The 20,238-nt window shown below is 31.7% G+C and overlaps 1 protein-coding gene across 1 annotated transcript in view; it reads left to right on the top strand.

Moving 5' to 3' along the window:
• The window catches only part of LOC143055150 (uncharacterized), a 360,248-nt gene that overhangs the window by 187,362 nt on the left and 152,648 nt on the right, over positions 1 to 20,238 (top strand). The window contains exons 8-11 of the mRNA XM_076228292.1: positions 2,246 to 2,329; positions 4,334 to 4,432; positions 4,995 to 5,093; positions 6,388 to 6,495. Of these exons, the coding sequence (XP_076084407.1) occupies positions 2,246 to 2,329; positions 4,334 to 4,432; positions 4,995 to 5,093; positions 6,388 to 6,495 (390 nt within the window). The remainder of the gene's footprint in view (positions 1 to 2,245; positions 2,330 to 4,333; positions 4,433 to 4,994; positions 5,094 to 6,387; positions 6,496 to 20,238) is intronic.

Raw genomic sequence — 20,238 nt, 5'->3', positions numbered from 1 at the left:
TGAACTACCAAACTACTTATTCAAAAAAAAAAAAAAAAATACAAGACTTGGACAAAGCAAGGTGAACTCAAAAAACATTTCTACTCATTACACTGGTGACACAAACAGCATTTGAATCAGTATTCAGTAACTGAACAAAACAAACAAAAATGCAGTTTAAGAAATGTAGCGAATATTTTTAAAGTATGAATGTACATGATGTAGGAGGGGATGGACAGCTTTTGAGGATGGACAGCTTTTGAGAGAGGTGGGAAGGGGGGGGAAAGATTTTGAAAGTGGGAGATAGTGTATTATTTATGTAGTACCTTCAGAATCCTTGTTTATTTGTAACTTTAAGTAGGTCTGTAGAGTTATTTGAAAAAAATATTGGGACAATTTTTCTACATAAAAAAAATTAAAAATACAGAAGTTATCTCCCCTTGCCATTGTTAAGTTCAGGTGAGTTGAATACGACCAATCTATTTTATGGTATAAAGAGCTGACTGATGCAACACACTTTTTGTCTTGTTAGGTTACATTCTCATTGCTTTATTATATCCCACATCTACATTTATTCAGTCTACATACATTTATATATGTATCTCTTTAAGTAAGTTAATAGAGAGATTTCTACTAGCTGATATGAAAAAGGATGAGAAAGTACCTAGGGGCAAAGTGAATGAAACACAACTACATGTCTTTAAAAGGCAATTAAAGGACTTAATGAATGAAAAACACAACTACATGTCTTAAAAAGGACAAAAGTAGGGGCAACTAAAGGACTAAGTGTATTACATGTCTTTAAAAGGACAAAGGTCAAAGTCCAGAAAATACTACAAGAAAGAAAAATCAAGGATATGCCAAATCTAGTCCATGATTCTATAAAAAAAATTATTTTTTGAAGGTTAACAATTTTTGTCGAGCCTGTGACTTAAGTCGCAGAAAGCTCGACATAGGGATAGTGATCTGACGGCGGATAACATCTTAAAAGCTTCATATTTTAGAAGGTTGAAGACCTGGATGCTTCATACTTTGTATATAAATGCCTCATGTTATGAAGTTTCCGTCAGTCACATGTCCAATGTCCTGGTCTGTGCCTCCGTTCGTCCGTCTGGTTAAAGTTTTTGGTCAAGGTAGTTTTTGATGAAGCTGAAGTCCAATCAACTTGAAACTTAATACACATGTTCCCCATGATATGATCTTTCTAATTTTAATGCCAAATTATAGTTTTGACCCCAATTTCATGGTCCACTGAACATATAAAATGAAAGTGCAAAGTTCAGGTTTAAGTTTTTGGTCAAGGTAGTTTTTGATGAAGTTAAAGTTACATCAACTTGAAACTTAGTACACATGTTCCCTATTATATGATCTTTCTAATTTTAATTCCAAATTTCACGGTCCACTGAACATAGAAAAATGTCATAACTATGGACACATTCTTGTTCTTATTCTGTATGCAAAAGGTCTACCATATTTGGTGTATGGAATGATTGTAAGGTGTACATGTCTAGCTGGCAGGTGTCATCTGACCGTGACCTCATTTTCATGGTTCACTGGTCAAAGTTCAGTTTTTGAGTTTTGGTCTTTTTATTTAATACTTTATGCAATATGTCAACTATATTTGTTGTATGGAAATATTTTATGGTGTATATGTCAATCGCACAGGTTTTATTTGACCTTGACCTCATTTTCACGGTTCATTGCTCAGTGTAAGTTTTTATGTTTTGGTCAGATTTTCTTAAACTATAACCAATAGGTCAACTACATCTGTTGTTTGGAAGAATTGTTAGCTGTACATGCCTTGACCTCATTTTCATGGTTCATTGGTCAATGTTTAGTTTTCTTGGTTAATGTTAAGTTTATTTGACAGTTGTGATAAAGCTTTTTATTTAGGACTATCAACATAATATCAATGATTAGTATAGAAGGCGAGACATTTCAGCGTGTGCACTCTTGGTGTTTTTGTTGATAATATAAAATGCATAAATCCCAACAATTATATGCTATTAAAAGAATTCCTCTCTGTCTGTTATTTGAAGGAAGGATACTACTGATTTATGTAGTCATTGCTAAACAGAAGAATACATAATTATTACCTAATTTAACAGTAAGGACATTCATTTTAATATATTTTTATTACGGTTTACTTACAGAAACTTAATACAGCTGCTGGGAATAGAGATATAGAAGCCTTAAAATTATGTCTACAGAATGGTGCAGACATTGATTATCAAGATTAAATGTAATTTTTATGTTTTACTTACAGAAACTTACTACAGCTGCTAGAGATGGAGATATAGAGGCCTTAAAATTATGTCTACAGAATGGTGCAGACATCGATTATCGAGATGTAAGTACAATATTCACATTCAAAACTACCTTATTTTAATAATTCATAGAAAAATCATTTGAAGATACAGCCTTTTATGGTACATGAACAAAAAAAGACACAAAACTACATGTTACATAAATTAAAGCACAGTGAAACAGTGAAAACTACAAGTAACTTCAAAATGTTGAATATTGTACATAAACACACGACAACAATTTACTTTAGAACTATAATAACAGAAGTATAAAAAATAAAAAAACAAGTTGCTTCAGAACATAACAGATTGTACATAAGCAGTATAAAACAAACAAAGTTCTACAAATTACTTCAGAACAGAACAAATTGTACATAAGAAATATAAAACACACAACTACAAATTACTTCAGAACAGAACAAATTGTACACCAGCAGTATAAAACACACAGCTACAAGTTACTTCAGAACATAACAAATTGTACATAAGAAATATAAAACACACAACTACAAGTTACTTCAGAACATAACAAATTGTACATAAGAAATATAAAACACACAACTACAAGTTACTTCAGAACATAACAAATTGTACACCAGCAGCATAAAACACACAACTACAAGTTACTTCAGAACATAACAAATTGTACACCAACAGTATAAAACACACAACTACAAAACTTCAGAACAGAACAAATTGTACATAAGAAATATAAAACACACAACTACAAGTTACTTCAGAACATAACAAATTGTACATAAGCAGTAAAAAAAACCACACAACTACAAATTACCTCAGAACATAACAGATTGTACATAAGCGTAAAAAATATTTTTATTGAAATGAATGATGATACTGAATCTACACTAAATCATGTTGTTAATTAGACAGATTTAATGAACAAATATTTGTAATAATTATATCAAGTGGGGTCTCATTTTACTCGTATTATTGTTCTGAATCAGAAAATATAACTCCTTTTCATGTTTCTTAAAAAAAATATTTTTATTGAAATGATCAATTATACTGAATCTACACTAATTCCTGTTGTTAATCAGACAGTTTTAATGAACAAATATTTGTAATAATCATATAAAGTGGGGTCTCATTTTGTTTGTTTTGTTCTACTGAATCCATTGATATAATTATTTTACACATTTCTTGAAAAAAATTTTTTTTTTGAGATATCAGGTTTAATGGAAGTTTTGACATTTCACAACAAAACATGTTTATTTGTTGTTTTATATACAATATAAATACAAGTGTGACTGGTCATTTTATTCAGTTTTGACCACTGATTCATGTGATGTATATTTTGTTTATATTTATTACACAACATTGTCCAGTTTATCAGACAAGTTTTGATGTCAGTTGTATTATTCCAGGGTAGAGGACAGACAGCATTAATGGAGGCTGCCAGGAGAGGACACCTGGAGATCTGTAGACTCCTCATTGATACAGGATGTAAGATCGACATCACAGATCCAGTATGTTATCTACTTAGTCTGATCACATTACTATTAATCTACACTAAATCATGTTGTTAATTAGACAGGTTTAATGAACAAATATTTGTAATAATTATATAAAGTGGGGTCTCATTTTACTCGTATTATTGTTCTGAGTTAGAAAATATTACTTTTTTTCATGTTTCTTAAAAATTTTTTTTTTATTGAAATGAACAATTATACTGAATCTACACTAATTCCTGTTGTTAATCAGACAGTTTCAACGAACAAATATTTGTAATAATCATATAAAGTGGGGTCTCATTTTACTTGTTTTGTTCTACTGAATCCATTGATATAATTATTTTACACATTTCGTGAAAAAAATATTTTTTTAAGATATCAGATTTAATGGAAGTTTTGACATTTCACAACAAAACATGTTTATTTGTTGTTTTATATACAATATAAATACAAGTGTGACTGGTCATTTTATTCAGTTTTGACCACAGATTCATGTGATATATATTTTTTTTATATTTATTACACAACATTGTCCAGTTTATCAGACAAGTTTTGATGTCAGTTGTATTATTCCAGGGGTATGGATGGACAGCATTAATGTTTGCTGCCTGGGATGGACACCTGGAGATCTGTCGTCTCCTCATTGATACAGGATGTAAGATCGACACCACATCAGTATGTTATCTACTTAGTCTGATCACATTACTATTAATCTACACTAAATCATGTTGTTAATTAGACAAGTTTAATGAACAAATATTTGTAATAATTATATAAAGTGGGGTCTCATTTTACTCGTATTATTGTTCTGAATCAGAAAATATTCCTTCTTTTCATGTTTCTTAAAAAAAATTATTTTATTAAAATGAATGATGATACTGAATCTACACTAATTCCTGTTGTTAATTAGACAGTTTTAATGAACAAATATTTGTAAGAATCATATAAAGTGGGGTCTCATTTTGTTTGTTTTGTTCTACTGAATCCATTGATATAATTATTTCACACATTTCTTGAAATTTTTTTTTTTTTTTAAATATCAGGTTTTATGGAAGGTGTGACATTTCACAACAAAACATGTTTATTTGTTGTTTTATATACAATATAAATACAAGTATGACTGGTCATTTTATTCAGTTTTGACCACTGATTCATGTGATATATATTTTGTTTATATTTATTACACAACATTGTCCAGTTTATCAGACAAGTTTTGATGTCAGTTGTATTATTCCAGGGTAGAGGATGGACAGCATTAATGTGGGCTGCCCAGGGAGGACAACTGGAGGTCTGTAGACTCCTCATTGATACAGGATGTAAGATCGACATCACATCAGTATGTTATCTACTTAGTCTGATCACATTACTATTAATCTACACTAAATCATGTTCAACTTGTTAATTAGACAGGTTTAATGAACAAATATTTGTAATAATTATATAAAGTGGGGTCTCATTTTACTCGTATTATTGTTCTGAGTTAGAAAATATTACTTTTTTTCATGTTTCTTAAAAAATTTTTTTTTATTGAAATGAACAATTATACTGAATCTACACTAATTCCTGTTGTTAATCAGACAGTTTTAACGAACAAATATTTGTAATAATCATATAAAGTGGGGTCTCATTTTACTTGTTTTGTTCTACTGAATCCATTGATATAATTATTTTACACATTTCGTGAAAAAAATATTTTTTTAAGATATCAGATTTAATGGAAGTTTTGACATTTCACAACAAAACATGTTTATTTGTAGTTTTATATACAATATAAATACAAGTGTGACTGGTCATTTTATTCAGTTTTGACCACAGATTCATGTGATATATATTTTTTTTATATTTATTACACAACATTGTCCAGTTTATCAGACAAGTTTTGATGTCAGTTGTATTATTCCAGGATGGTGGACAGACAGCATTAATGTCTGCTACCGAGGGAGGACACCTGGAGATCTGTAAACTCCTCATTGATAGAGGATGTAAGATCGACATCACATCAGTATGTTATCTACTTAGTCTGATCACATTACTATTAATCTACACTAAATCATGTTATTAATTAGACAAGTTTAATGAACAAATATTTGTAATAATTATATCAAGTGGGGTCTCATTTTACTCGTATTATTGTTCTGAATCAGAAAATATTCCTCCTTTTCATGTTTCTTAAAAAAAAATATTTTATTAAAATGAATAATTATACTGAATCTACACTAATTCCTGTTGTTAATTAGACAGTTTTAATAAACAAATATTTGTAAGAATCATATAAAGTGGGGTCTCATTTTGTTTGTTTTGTTCTACTGAATCCATTGATATAATTATTTCACACATTTCTTGAAAATTTTTTTTTTTTTGAGATATCAGGTTTAATGGAAGTTTTAACATTTCACAACAAAACATGTTTATTTATTGTTTATATACAATATAAATACAAATGTGACTGGTCAATTTATTCAGTTTTGACCACTGATTCATGTGATATATATTTTGTTTATATTTATTACACAACATTGTCCAGTTTATCAGACAAGTTTTAATGTCAGTTGTAGGATATGTTGTATATTATTGATATTGATAACAAAGTATTGTACATAATATTTACATGTTATTTGGTTATATTATAGATTAATGGAGAAACAGCTTTACATTGGGCTGCTGAGTGGGGACATCTACAGACCACAAGATGTCTAGTAGAACAAGGAGGTGCCAGTCCCTTGATTAAAACACGTCAGGTAATATTTTATAGTATATGACCAGTGTTCAACTATTAAGTAATGAATCACTAAAATGATGTATAAGATATGGTTGGATTCTATTTAAAGGCTATAGTTAAAAGTCATATGATGATTTGAATTGAACTTAAGAAGTTTGCTGTAATTAAAGTCTGTGTAAACAAACAAACTGTCAAACAAAACTTACACCTGTCTGTTGTCATGACATTTATAACAAAGTTATGTAATAATATCAAAACAGTCTAAGCAATGCATTGACATTCGTTCAGCATGTGTTTATATATTTAAACAGATGCGAGGTGGGCAATGACAGATAATCTTTAAGATGGGTGAAACAAACTTAAACACTACTAGACAATATTTATATGGATTCAATAAGGGGGAAAAAATGCTTTATCATTTCATATTGTTGGCAGTAGGAAATTATTTAATGCAATAATTTGAAAGAGATGATCCTATGGAAATTTCTACAAATCTGTCTAGAGATAAATGTCATCTTGTCATAATTTATTTATTTCCTTATTTGAACAATCACTAAAAACTATGAAATGCTGTAAAAAAAATATATATACAGATCTAGGTGTACATGGGGTATACAGATATAGGAGGATGTGGATGGGGTATACAGATATAGGAGGGTGTGAATGGGGTATACATATATAGTAGGGTGTGGATGGGGTATACAGATATAGGAGAGAATGGTTGGGGTATACAGATATAGGAGGATGTGAATGGGGTATACAGATAAAGGAGAGTGTGGATGGGTTATACAGATATAGGAGGGTGTAGAAGGGGTATACAGATATAGGAAGGTGTAGATAGGGCATAAAGATATAGGAGGGTGTGGATGGGGTATACAGAAATAAGAGGGTGTGGATGGGGTATACAGATATAGGAGGGTGTGGGTGGGGTATATAGATATAGGAGGGTGTAAATTGGGTATATAAATATGGGAGGGTGTATATTGGGTTTACAGATATTGGAGGGTGTGGATTGGGTTTACAGATATTGGAGGGTGTGGATGGGGTATACAGATATAGGAGGGTATGGATGGTGTATATAGATATAGGAGGTTAGGGATGGGGTGTACATATAAAGGAGGGTGTGGATAGGGTATACAGATATAGGATGGTGTGGATTGGGTATACAGGTATAAGAGAGTGTGGATGGGATATTCAGATATAGGAGGGTGTGGATGGTGTATATAGATATAGGAGGGTAAAGATGGGGTATACAGATATAGGAGGTTGTGGATGGGGTATACAGATATAAGAGAGTGTGGATGGGGTATACAGATATAGGAGGGTGTGGATGGTGTATATAGATATAGGAGGTTAAAGATGGGGTATACATATATAGGAGGGTTTGGATGGAGTATACAGAAAATGGAGAGTGTGGATGGGATATACAGATATAGGAGGGTGTGGATGGGGTATACAGACAGAGTAGAGTGTGGATGGGGTATACAGATATAGGAGAGTGTGGATGGGATATATAGATATAGGAAGGTGTAGATTGGGTATACAGATATAGGAGTGTGGATGGGGTATACAGATATAGGAGGGTGTGGATGGGATATACAGATATAGGAGAGTGTGGATGGGGTATACAGATAAAGGAGTGTGTGTATGGTATATACAGATATAGGAGGGTGTGGATCAGGTATACAGATATATGAGAGTGTGGATGGGGTATACAGATAAAGGAGGGTGTGGATGGGGTATACAGATAAAGGAGAGTGTTGGTGGGTATACCTGTATCGTGACCTATAGTTGTTAATTTGTGTGTCTTTTTGTTCTCTTGTGGAGAGTTGTCTTATTTGCAATCATACCACATCTTCTTTTTTATATAGTTAATTTAATTCAATTCAAACCAAAACAAATTGAAATTATATGCTTGTTTCCAGCCTTCAATTTGAAACAAAAGTTTCAGGTAGGTAATTCACATTTTCCCGAATCTATATACTGTGAAAGTACTTTAGTTCGTGGGTATAAATTTTCGTGGATTGAGCAATATTTACATGTTCGTGGGTTTTTAAATTCGTGGATTTTAGTTTTCTAAAAAAAAAATGCAGAATTAAAGCTTTTAAAAACGAAGGTTACAAATAGTCTGGATTGAAGGAAATTGCAAAGTAAACACTGACCCGTGTAAATCATAGTGATAACACTAATTAACCCCGCAGCTACATTAAGGACGCAATTTTGTAAATTTGACGAAAAAAGGGGGGTGGAAACGGAATTGTCTGAATCGGCTTAATGTCAAATATGTCATAGTCGTACATGGATTATAACGAAAGGCCGTCTGATTTCTCATCACTGAACATAAAATTATGACCCCGTGACCCTAACACTGTCACGTGACATGCCATTTTCATATGTTAAAACTGTCGTCTGTATTTGGCTCGAGCACAACCTTTTACCCTTCACCATTCTCATCCAAATTTTAACAGTAGGTTAAGCAACTACCAGTGTCACTTAAAAGTGCTGGGGGTTGAACAGTTTGTTAAAAATGTTTATTTAGAATGATTTTACGTCTTTGAAGGTCAAATTCCGTGATTTTGTCAACTTTGCTTACCTCGTATGACTCTCAGAAATAAAATTGGAGAAACCCCCAGCAAGATTCATGATCGTATTTCAATTCTTAAAATAATTTTCTTCAGTTTCTGGCATTTGTTTGAGATTAAAAGGTTGTGCTAGGCCAAAATATTGAAAATTAAACGAAAATTCTATTGTCGGCAATATTTTGAAGCGCAACAAAGATCGCGATTTTGAATCGGTACCGGGGAAAGCGAGGGTTGTTTCCGCGTTTAACGAGAGATGATATAATACGTTTTTTAAATATAAAAGCCGGTGTTTTTAACATTTATAAGAATATTTACACTTTGAGTGAGTGAATAAAAGTACTCAAGATACATACGATGTGTCCGTTTTTATTTATGGGACTTTACTTAAATCATTTCATTTATTTTATATCTGCAGGACACTTAAATAATGGAAGATTAACTATAAAAGATATTGATTTACTAAAAACGGTATAAAAGCTTTCAATCTACATTGATCTGCAATGATGTTAAATACAAGTTTATCAACATGTGACTTTTCATTTCAAAAGGACCTATAATCTTTAAATTTTTACCAAATACATTTAAGTGTACATACCATGTATACTCTGATGTATCTGAAAAAAATTGCAAGCGTAATATTCCAACAGAAATTAAGGAAGAACTCTACATTTTTAATGAACTTAGACAAAGAATAAATTTTACTTTTACAAACTTATGAGTTTTCAGTCTGTGATAATACATCTAACAAATCTAACAATGCAATAACAAAATCTCCAAATTTCAGTAGTAATATAACCCTTTTTTTTGCAACCCCATTTATACATGTACCAGTAATCAGTGTCAGATATGCAAGAATAAATTTACAGAAATTCTATTTGTTAAATTGTGACCGCAAAATCAACCATTGACATATTTGCAACATAAAAATACTACACAAAATATAGAAATAAATATATCTTTAACATCTCCTTAATGTTATAGAATTAATTTTGCACCCATTTATTGTATATTTGATTATTTTAAAATCTCACATGGTCAGATTGTATTCCAAGAATTTAAACAATTAATTAATGAAATAATATTGTTACAAATTTATGCTTTAGCACAAATTTAACTATCTTTTAAATCATAATGTATCTTTGATATACTGGTATAGGGGATCAAAGCAATATGTTTTTTCAAGTTTGGATATAAAAAAACTATCATGGTTCTATAATTTGGTTTATCATATGTTTAGTAGTAAATACTGTAGTTTTGCATATGTGATAAATAGCCTGCTGTTTAATCCATATCGCGCAACTTTGATGCACACCCTTTATCGCATACCCTTTATCACACCCCTATTTTTTTTTTTTTTAACATGAAGTTAGTTTTTATTTATGTACAAGCTTAATATAAAATTTCCTCAAAATAGGTCATTCGGGAGTGACGTAATTTATTGAATGACGTGATTGTTTGGTATGTGACATCACGAACGTCAAGTTTTCATAGTTTTCATATTTTTTGGCGCACTAAATGCAATTATAAAATTACAATAATAAACAAAATATTTTTAAAACAACAGCATGCAAATTGTAAGGTATAAACCCAGGTGCTTCAGATAAGTTCTTTTTATGCTTTTGAAGGAAGACAAAAGTAGAACTGAAGGTAACCCAGTGCTATGGATCAGCAAAATAGTTCATATAATATAATACTCTCCTGTTGAAATATATGATAAAGCGTATAAAACATGGCAAAATCCGTATCACATGCCGTATCACCCTCGACCAATATCATCCCTCGGGCTGATATTGGTGTCTCGGGATGATACGACATATGATACGGATTTTGCCATGTATTATTCTCTATTTAAATTAAAACGATATGAACTTACACGTATCTCAATTGTAACAGTTATCATTAACATATAAAAGATTAATGTACAAATGTATTAAATTCATTATCTGTTACCCTTACTTTAAAATGCAAACAGCTTGAGTCACCTAGGGAATATTGTGTTTTGTCATATTAAATAACTGTCCTTAATTTTTTATTGTCAGCAATAAGAACAAATAATTTTCATTCCTCACATATATCTTCTTCAGTTTAATTTTAATTTTGAATGTTACTGGTCTGTAGTACAATGTATGATGCTTTCTACGATTGAATACATTTATTACAGTGCTTACAATGAATTACCATGGTTTCCAAGTGATATAAAATTAATGCGTTGTTCGGTCACTTGTTGACTATTTTTCTCTATTTAAATTCTTCCATAAGTTTTTTTTTTTTAGCTTTTGATCATACACAACCTTCTGTCCAAGTTTCGTACAAATCCAGGATAGTTAAAGAAAGTTATTAAAAGTTTAAACTTTAGCTGCCACAGAGAAAATGAAATGTTTACTAAGAATAAAAACCCCATTTATAAGTAAAATAGTACAAAACTTTAACCGCAGAGTGAATATTTGTGGAAGCCGCTGCCAACGCAATGTAGAATCGTGATGTCTCCCTTCTATGACAAAAGTCGGAGACTCAACAAAATGAGATGTGGTATGATTGCCACACATGATCAGACACAAAATGAAGTGGCGATAAGCAATGATATGACTTCATACATTCTTAAATAAGTTAGTGCTAATAATATAAGTAAAACAGCATATTCCAGATAGTAAAACTTACAAGTACATGGTCAGTATGGACTTCTTTTACATCAACAATTGAAATAGGCAATGAACCAAGTAACTCATCATTTCAGTTTAATTTTTTCATGCCTCGTCTTCTTTATTGCTGCCATGTTCTTAATGCTGAGATATTTTAACCTACCCAGCAACTGTAAAGTGCTACAATTTTAATGTAAATAGCACATAAACAGTTACCAGCCAGGTAATATTGCATAATGCCAAGAGTTACCCTGCCTGATCTTCTAGGAAGCTATATATAAAAGTAAAAATAGCATGTGCATGTTGAATAAAAAAGTTTACATCAGCAAATACCATTAAATTACAAAACTAAATAACATAATGAATATTAACAAAAGTGGAAAAACTATATGGGTCATTTTCAAAAAATGTCGAATTTTGAAATTGAAAAAATTATTAAAAGTTACTTATTCAAACAACCCTCTACATAAGCAAATCATAACAAACAGTACTTTAAGAACAACATATTAAAAGATGCAATCTTAATGATGTCATACAAGAATATGTTGAAACATTTTTTGATCGGTGGTACATTATTTTGTCTATCCTGTTACCATTTTCAAAAGAAATTTTGGATTATTAAGAAAAGGTTTAGATAAAATGTTAAGCTTGTTTTACGTAGACAATTAGATGGTTTTCAAGAGAATAAACTTCTATATATATTCATTCTGTAATATAATAGATTATTTGCCAATTTTCCAGGTTGTACTGAAAAATGCCTCTAAAAATTGGTTTTCAAAGGTTGTAAAAATTACCACCAGTAATGCAAGTCTAAGATAGCAATTTATATTGTTTGGCATTTTTTCACCCTTTCAAATAAACCCAACATCAAGTAAATCCCTCATAAGTTAGTTTACTTTTCTCTATATTTCATTGGTAACAGGAACGTACGTTTCTGATATATTACTATATAAAAGTCTATCCTGTTACCTTTTTGTCTATCCTGTTACCGATATCAGTATTGCACCTGCGAATGCTTGAATTGGGAAGATTAAGACGTTATAACCTTAAGATGACTTCAAACAACGAAATATTTCATTCGTTTTGAACCTATATGTTAAGATAAAAAAATTAACGACGTTTTTGTCTACAATTGTCTATGCTGTTACTGTAACCATAGCAACCATAGTAACAGGATAGACATAACAGGATAGACAGATTTCTTCGTTTTTGATTGCTATTGTGAAATAACTACTCCCTTTGGTGAAGTGATTATGTTTTTCTATTGTGAATTTGGTTTCCAACACGTTATTGCACTTTTTACAAATATACTGTTGGTGTATTTAATCAAAATTGATGGTAACAGCATAGACATAAAAAAAAAAGTACGCTTTATTTTTTTCACTAAATGTCTTCAAATTTCTTTTCTCTACACTGTCGTTCAAGAAACGAGGCGTTTTAAATGTAAAGATTACTTTGCACTTTTGAAATCAACACTGACTGATTCAATATTCATAGGGAGAATAATTTCACGGCTGATTTAAGTAGCGGTAACAGGAAAGACATGAACCTCCTGTACGCAGATTCAATTTAGTTTGTAGATAATATGTTACATACAATGATATAGAAGCTACGAATTTTCGTTAGAGTAATATTCAACGTTCTTAAAAAGTCCCTTTTGTAGATATCAAGGCGATCAGAAAATCGCAAAAAAATCATTTGAAATGTGTTTTTCTGACACTGTACGCAGACAAATACCCCCAAAATGGGTCTTAAATGGAGTTTAATCTTATCAAAATAGATGCAAGGTGTGTTTATTATTAATGTTCTGAATCACAAATCCGACAAGCTTTCATTTAAACCATTACAACTGAAATTTCCATTAGAAATAAAAAAGTTAGCATGGGTGTACTGAAAATTCGACATTTTTTGAAAACGACCCATATAATGCCTATGTACCAGACCGTATGAGTAATTGGACCGTACACGTTTTAGTCCGTACTTTTTTTAAATACTCATATGGTCGACCGTACACGAACGATCTGACTAATATTAAGAAGTTAGTCAAGTTTATTGGATACAAATGCATATAACAGATCAACATAACTTTACTCTCAAATTAATATAAAAAGTTCAATTGTAATTGAAATAAGAAGTTTATATTCAAACTATTTAAAAAAAAGTCATGCTTATTAAATCTGTTAATCTCTTATATTTAGCATGTCCATCAGTAATTCATTACTTGAATTATGGCCACTGAAATTGAAGTTATTTGAAGTAAATATAATGTGGGAGGGCAATTGTTTTATAATATTAATTAAGCAACTTTACAAAAAGTGCAAATGCTTAGGATCATGCATGAATTGCAACATGTTAATATAAAAAAATATTACGTTACTTGTGGTAGCAAGTGTTACCTTGGGCGAGAGAACCAAAATAGCATTCAGATTTAAAATTAATAAAATATTTAATTTCAATTGTTCGCTTGTTTACTTTATCCATCTAATTGTTATAATTTCAATTTAACTCAAATGCGAGGTAAAGCAACCAACAATCAAATCAATCAATTTAACCCATATGATTCAAATACATGTATAGTCAGGTCCATATACTCATGTGGTCTAGAACACTGATATGGTTTTATAGCTGACTATGAGGTAAAGGCTTTGTTCATTGTTGAAGGCAGTAAAGTGACCTATATAGATAGGTGTTAATTTCTGTTACATTTGGTCTCTTGTGGAGTGTTGTCCCAATGACAATCATATCACATCTTCTTTTTTTGTATATAAAATCTTGCTTAAATAACTAGATCATTTTAGTAAGTTGGTAGTCATCCAGAACCCGCTTCAAATATATTATATTCAAGATGTACATGTATAATGTAGGTTTCATGTTGGTACAAATGTACGTACATGTACAATGAATGTATTTAACTCAAAGCTGACATGTCAACATAGCTGGCTAACTTAGCATACATTTGAATTTATATATTTATTTCTCACTTGCCTTCCTTTCTGGCATGCAATTTCTTGATATATATAGTAAAATTGTACCCAGTTATAGTGAAAGGACTGAAGCATTCATGGAGTCACTCTAATAGTGACATCATGACATGACAATCAGAGATCTATTGAAGTTTTTTAACATAGATGACGGGAAATGTTTATGTATATACAGTGTAGCTGGCACATGACTTCTTTTCTGGCATATATGTGCCTATGTATAGTATATTGATTTTTTTTGTCCTGTATGAAAATGAAACGCATTCAAAAATGATGATATATAAAGCAATATGTCCATAGGGTTTTATGTGATAATTTATAACTCAAACTGACTATATATATAGAGATCAATACATGATCTTTTCCATATCAGCCTGGGTATCATCCCGAGACCCCCATATCATGTGAATAAACTGGAAGTGTACTGCAGTCATGTTACGATATTGAAGATCTAAACACACTGCAGACACATCGGTATGGTTCGAGACCTTGTTATCACTGCACGCAGTTGCAAAGAATGCTAGTTTAATTGTCACTTACAAGCAAAAGATGTTAATGAAAAGATTCGTGCACAACCAAGACATGCAAATGCAAAAAAGCTATGATATAAACGTGTGAAAGTAAATGCCATCCTAAACATACATGCAAAAATAAAATTAGAGATGAAAACTTAGATCAGCTGACTGTGGTATCTATGTTCAATGTATATGTATAGCCTTTGATTTATAAAAATAATACATTTAAAATGTAACAAAGTTTATTGTATTATTGAAATGTTTCTAATGCATATTTAAAAAAAATACCTGTACTAAATGGTCAAAATACTCATATGGTCCGGCCCGTTCATACCCAAACGAGTATATATACTCATACAATGTGTGGTCCAGAACATATATTATATATATATATAATGTGTTTACCAATCTGTCTAGTAGCAATAATTTGAACCATGGTAACAGTATTACATGTCAACAAGGCTGAGCACAAGCATAGTGTGTTCACAAATCAGTCGTAGGAAAGTGTCATCTTATTACATGTATGTAAAAATAACATCTTTCATGTATCTCAAATATCAGTATTATTATTATTTGGAGTACTGTACAGCTTAACTAAGCTGACAAGGTCATGTTTACAATTAGTTGAAGATAAAGTCCACGTAAAATATTACACATAACTACGGTACATGTATATGTCACGTGTTACATTTTTAAAACAACGCTGATCAAATAGTGTTTACAAATCAGTTGAAGAAATGTATCAAACAGACATGACAGACAAAAGTGAAAATAACATGTACATGTATCTCAAATATCATTATCGTTAGAAACTACTGACTCAATACTGTACAGGTTTTAAATATATGCCTCAGTAACTAAACTAATTCATGTAATTATTGAGTCTATTCCAATCGGTCACAAGAAAGAGCCAAAGTAAAAATAACAAGTATTGAAAGCGTGACATCACAATTCTTAATAGGAAGAACAACCAAGAGACGAGGATAATATTGAGCTACGCCCATTAAACGATAATTTTTAGAATTTTGAGAGAAGCTTTAAGTTAATTGCTGCATAGCTAACACAAAATGAATGACTGAATGGGCTAGATCACACATTCAGCAAGATGGTCTGGGTAACTGCACCAATTCTGGTATAAATATATCACTTTCCTGGCTTGAAGACTATATGAACATGATAAAGGGGTATAATTTCACCTTCTTGTAACAAATGTGCCCCCCCTTTTTTTGTGTATATCTTCATTTGTAAAGGAAATGCATCAAACATTCATTAAAATCAACAAAAATGTGAAAACAATAGAATGGATCAGTGCAAATAACTTATTTTAACCGAGAGAATGCATAAATTAGGCTTGTTAGACACCCAACACTGTCGGAGGCACAAAATCGCAAGTCGGAGGCCTGATATTTGCAGACTACTCCCTTTAAATGTACCGTTTCCATTTTTTGTGATGTTGTTGGGTTAATTCTTACTAAATATCTATCTAGATTAACACAAATTCCACATTTCTGTCCATATTTCCTCTTTTTCGTCACATTACAGGTGCTCGAGAAAAATGTTGATGCAAGCTTCTAAATGAAGCCGGTATTTTTTGAAACTATAAGCAATAGGTCAACTATATTTGTTGTATGGAAGCATTGTTAGCTGTACATGTCTGCCTGGCATATGGTTCAACTGACCTTGACCTCATTTTCATGGTTCATGTTAAGTCTATGTGACAGTCGTAATAAAGCTTTATATTTAGGAGTATCAACATAATATCAATGATTAGTAAAGAAGGCGAGACATTTCTGTGTGTGCACTCTTGTTAAATAATTACCCTGACTTGGACCATTCCGCATCCTAAGGCAACGATTGCTGCAACGTTGTTTCATCAAAAACTGGTGAACTGAACATTTTTGTCTCCATCATGGCGTCGCGTGTACAACGACGCATGAATATTTAATGAGATTGAACGGAGTTATCTGCCCTTGTCGAAAGTAGTGTGAAAACGGCCTTAATGTAGCTGCGCCATGATAAAGTGATCAACAGATTAAAGACCATCAAAGGTGTTAATTAGGCCATAAACATGTCACCTATTGAAAATTGTTACATAAACAAATGCTTTAAACGTATCTTGAATTGTGAAATAATTCTTATCAAAATCAAGCCCAGCATGAAATTATTATTTTCCATATATACGAGAACTATGAGGATATAAAATGAACACTTTATCATACTAGCATATCAATACCGGAAATCTGACTTTCATGGATCAAAAATATTTTTTATGAGAATAAAGGATCAAAAGTTGTACAGTTTAGGTTATTAAAGATTAAATGGGTATAATCCTGCATGCGCTTGTAGTTCTGTGACTGCTATTAAAGTATTCTCCGATTTGGCATTAATAAATATATTCTCTAGATCATATCAGTGGTCAAATCTTCCGATGGGGATATTTCCATGTCTTGATTTGGACAATGGTTGTTTTATTTCGTTGGACACTTAAATTCGTGGATAAAGTCAATCACGAAAACCACGAATTGGTACTTTCACAGTATAAGACCTTATTGTTCGTAGACCTTTCGTGGTCCGGGAATATTTTTTTTCGAATTTCGGGATATGAATGTCTTTAAATTCAGCACCTCAGGATTTCATGTTTTTAAGCCCGGGATTTCGGGATGAGGATCCTTCCGTGCCGTGACCCCTCAAATTAGCCTTCGTCATTTATACAAGATTCAAATCCTCCCATTGGCGTGTGAATAGGGCTCTCAAAAGAAAAAAAACACTGATGGATTGTCCTAGAAGCATATTTATTTTTGTTAGAATAATAATGGTCTATAAGCAGTTACATTTATTTTATGTTTGAAGTGGTGCAAATTTTTAATTTCATAATTTGATTTGACTTTTACAAAGAAAATGCATTGTAGTAAAGGGGTAGAATAATTGTGGTTTAAGGCCAGAGACATGAACATAATTGAATTTAACAGAAAAGAAACACATAACGGACTTAGGAACAAAAGTGAGGGGGCTTTTGATACCTTTTATGAAATTCTCCAGACATAATATCTTTTACAAAAATTCATCCTACAATAGTTTACAACTGTGTATGCCTGCGATTTCGTTGGTGTGATCTAGTATAGGTTTAATTATTAATAAAATAATTTACACAATATATATTTACACAGTGTGGTGGGGTGCTTAGAGGTTTATATACAAACCTATTCTATTACTTTCCTCTGGGCAAATGCTTAAGAAAAATATATATTGAAACTGTAGGAGATTATAGTGGGTTTAACGACAACGAGACAGCAATTAAACAACAAAAAACACACAAGGACAGCTAGTGGGCAACATATATAGTGTTCACCAATAGATAGGTGTATACACAACATGCCAATTTCTAAATCATCCCTTATTTCTTTATCATTGTGAATAATTTATCCCAGATAATAGAATACATGTATTACATGTCTTTGATTTAACAGAACAAATGATAAAAGATCTGGCATTAAGGTCAAGTAACAGTAAATGAACGCCGTCTAGCGGATTCCGCGAAATATTGCGACGTTTTGTACGAATTACGTCCCTTTGACCAGATTTTGAAATGTTAAAATTTCACTCGGCGACTTTTCGTTGGGACAACGCCAATGGTAATTTTTACTGAAAGTGTTACTTCTAGGAGAATAAACTTGTTTTTCTAAAATTAAAAATTGGAAATTAAAATGAAATCAGTCATGAAGACGATCTTCAAAATGGAAATCAGGTGTTTGACTGGCGTCAGGGACGTCAGGGTGGTAGAGTTTGTATGTCTGCCGACCAGGTAAAACAAGTGTGAAAACTGTTGCTCGATCACTACTATTTCTACATAATTGTGATGAGAAAAAAACAGTGTGGTCTCGGAAGTATTCTATGTGTAGTATGTCAAAACCGTCCTTACAAAAACTCATATTCACAGGGAAAAGACATCGTCTAGCAGAAAATAAGCAGAAGGGGGTGCAATTTAAAACTTAGTATTGTACGATAAGACTATATATCCCATATTTTGAAAATATATATCACACGTGACCAGTCGGAACAAGTAAAAATATTTTCAAATAGGAGAAAAGGAAATGAACCACATAAACTAATACTGGTCATAAATTTGCCGCTGCTGTCAGTCAGTCGACTCATAGATGGCACTAAACTATAATACATTTAAATTAATTAACCTTGTACACGGTTGGAACAACAGCTTAATATTCATACACAGTTTTTAGACTATAACAAATTAAAAACAAACAAAAATGATGTTTCACGATCATTAATCCATCGCTACATTTTTGTATTCTAACGTTGTTGTTTTTTTTGTAATGGTGTTTTCTTTCACGTCCGCAATTTCGATGTTAAAAATAGAACACAAATCTTTAAATAGATACATGTATAAACAGTATATGGTTTGAAGATTTATACATGGCTTAATTAGTATCATAAAAGTATTGATTCGTAAGGTTATCTCCTCAAAGGAAATTGTTTTATATATATATATATGGGTAAAAATTAACCAAATAAAAAAAAATGTACCCTAGCTGAAAGTAGCATCTCAAATATAAAATAGAACTGTTCTCTCTATTTCACTCATAAAACTTGAAGGTTGAGAACAAGATTATATCGATCATCTCTATATTATACTACTACTATATATACCTACTGAAAAATATGCACAGTGTCACAGACTATCTGTACCTAAAGTAAAATGTAAATCCCGTAAGTAGTTAGTACTTCAATAAGACAGCAACCAGACAAAAACACAAGGCCAAAAGAAAGTTAAAAAGGAAAAGAATCTTATGATATGCATTTGTAAAAGGGGGGTGGCAGGGGTCCTGATCCCGAAATCCCGGACTTTAAAACATGAAATCCCGAAGTCCCGAATTTATAGAAATATAAAACCTGCCATCCCGAAATTCGAGAAAAGAATAGCCGGATCCAGATAGGATCAATCCCGAAATCCCGTGCGAACGAATAAGGGATACTGGCGAATGTCAAAATTGAACAAAAAGGTTTGCAAAGTTATAAAGAATAACCGG

The sequence above is a fragment of the Mytilus galloprovincialis genome, chromosome 12, assembly GCF_965363235.1.
Source record: "Mytilus galloprovincialis chromosome 12, xbMytGall1.hap1.1, whole genome shotgun sequence".
NCBI classification, from domain to species: domain Eukaryota; kingdom Metazoa; phylum Mollusca; class Bivalvia; order Mytilida; family Mytilidae; genus Mytilus; species Mytilus galloprovincialis.
The sequence above is the reverse complement of the archived record's forward strand: the minus strand, read 5'-3'. Positions and strand labels throughout refer to the sequence as shown.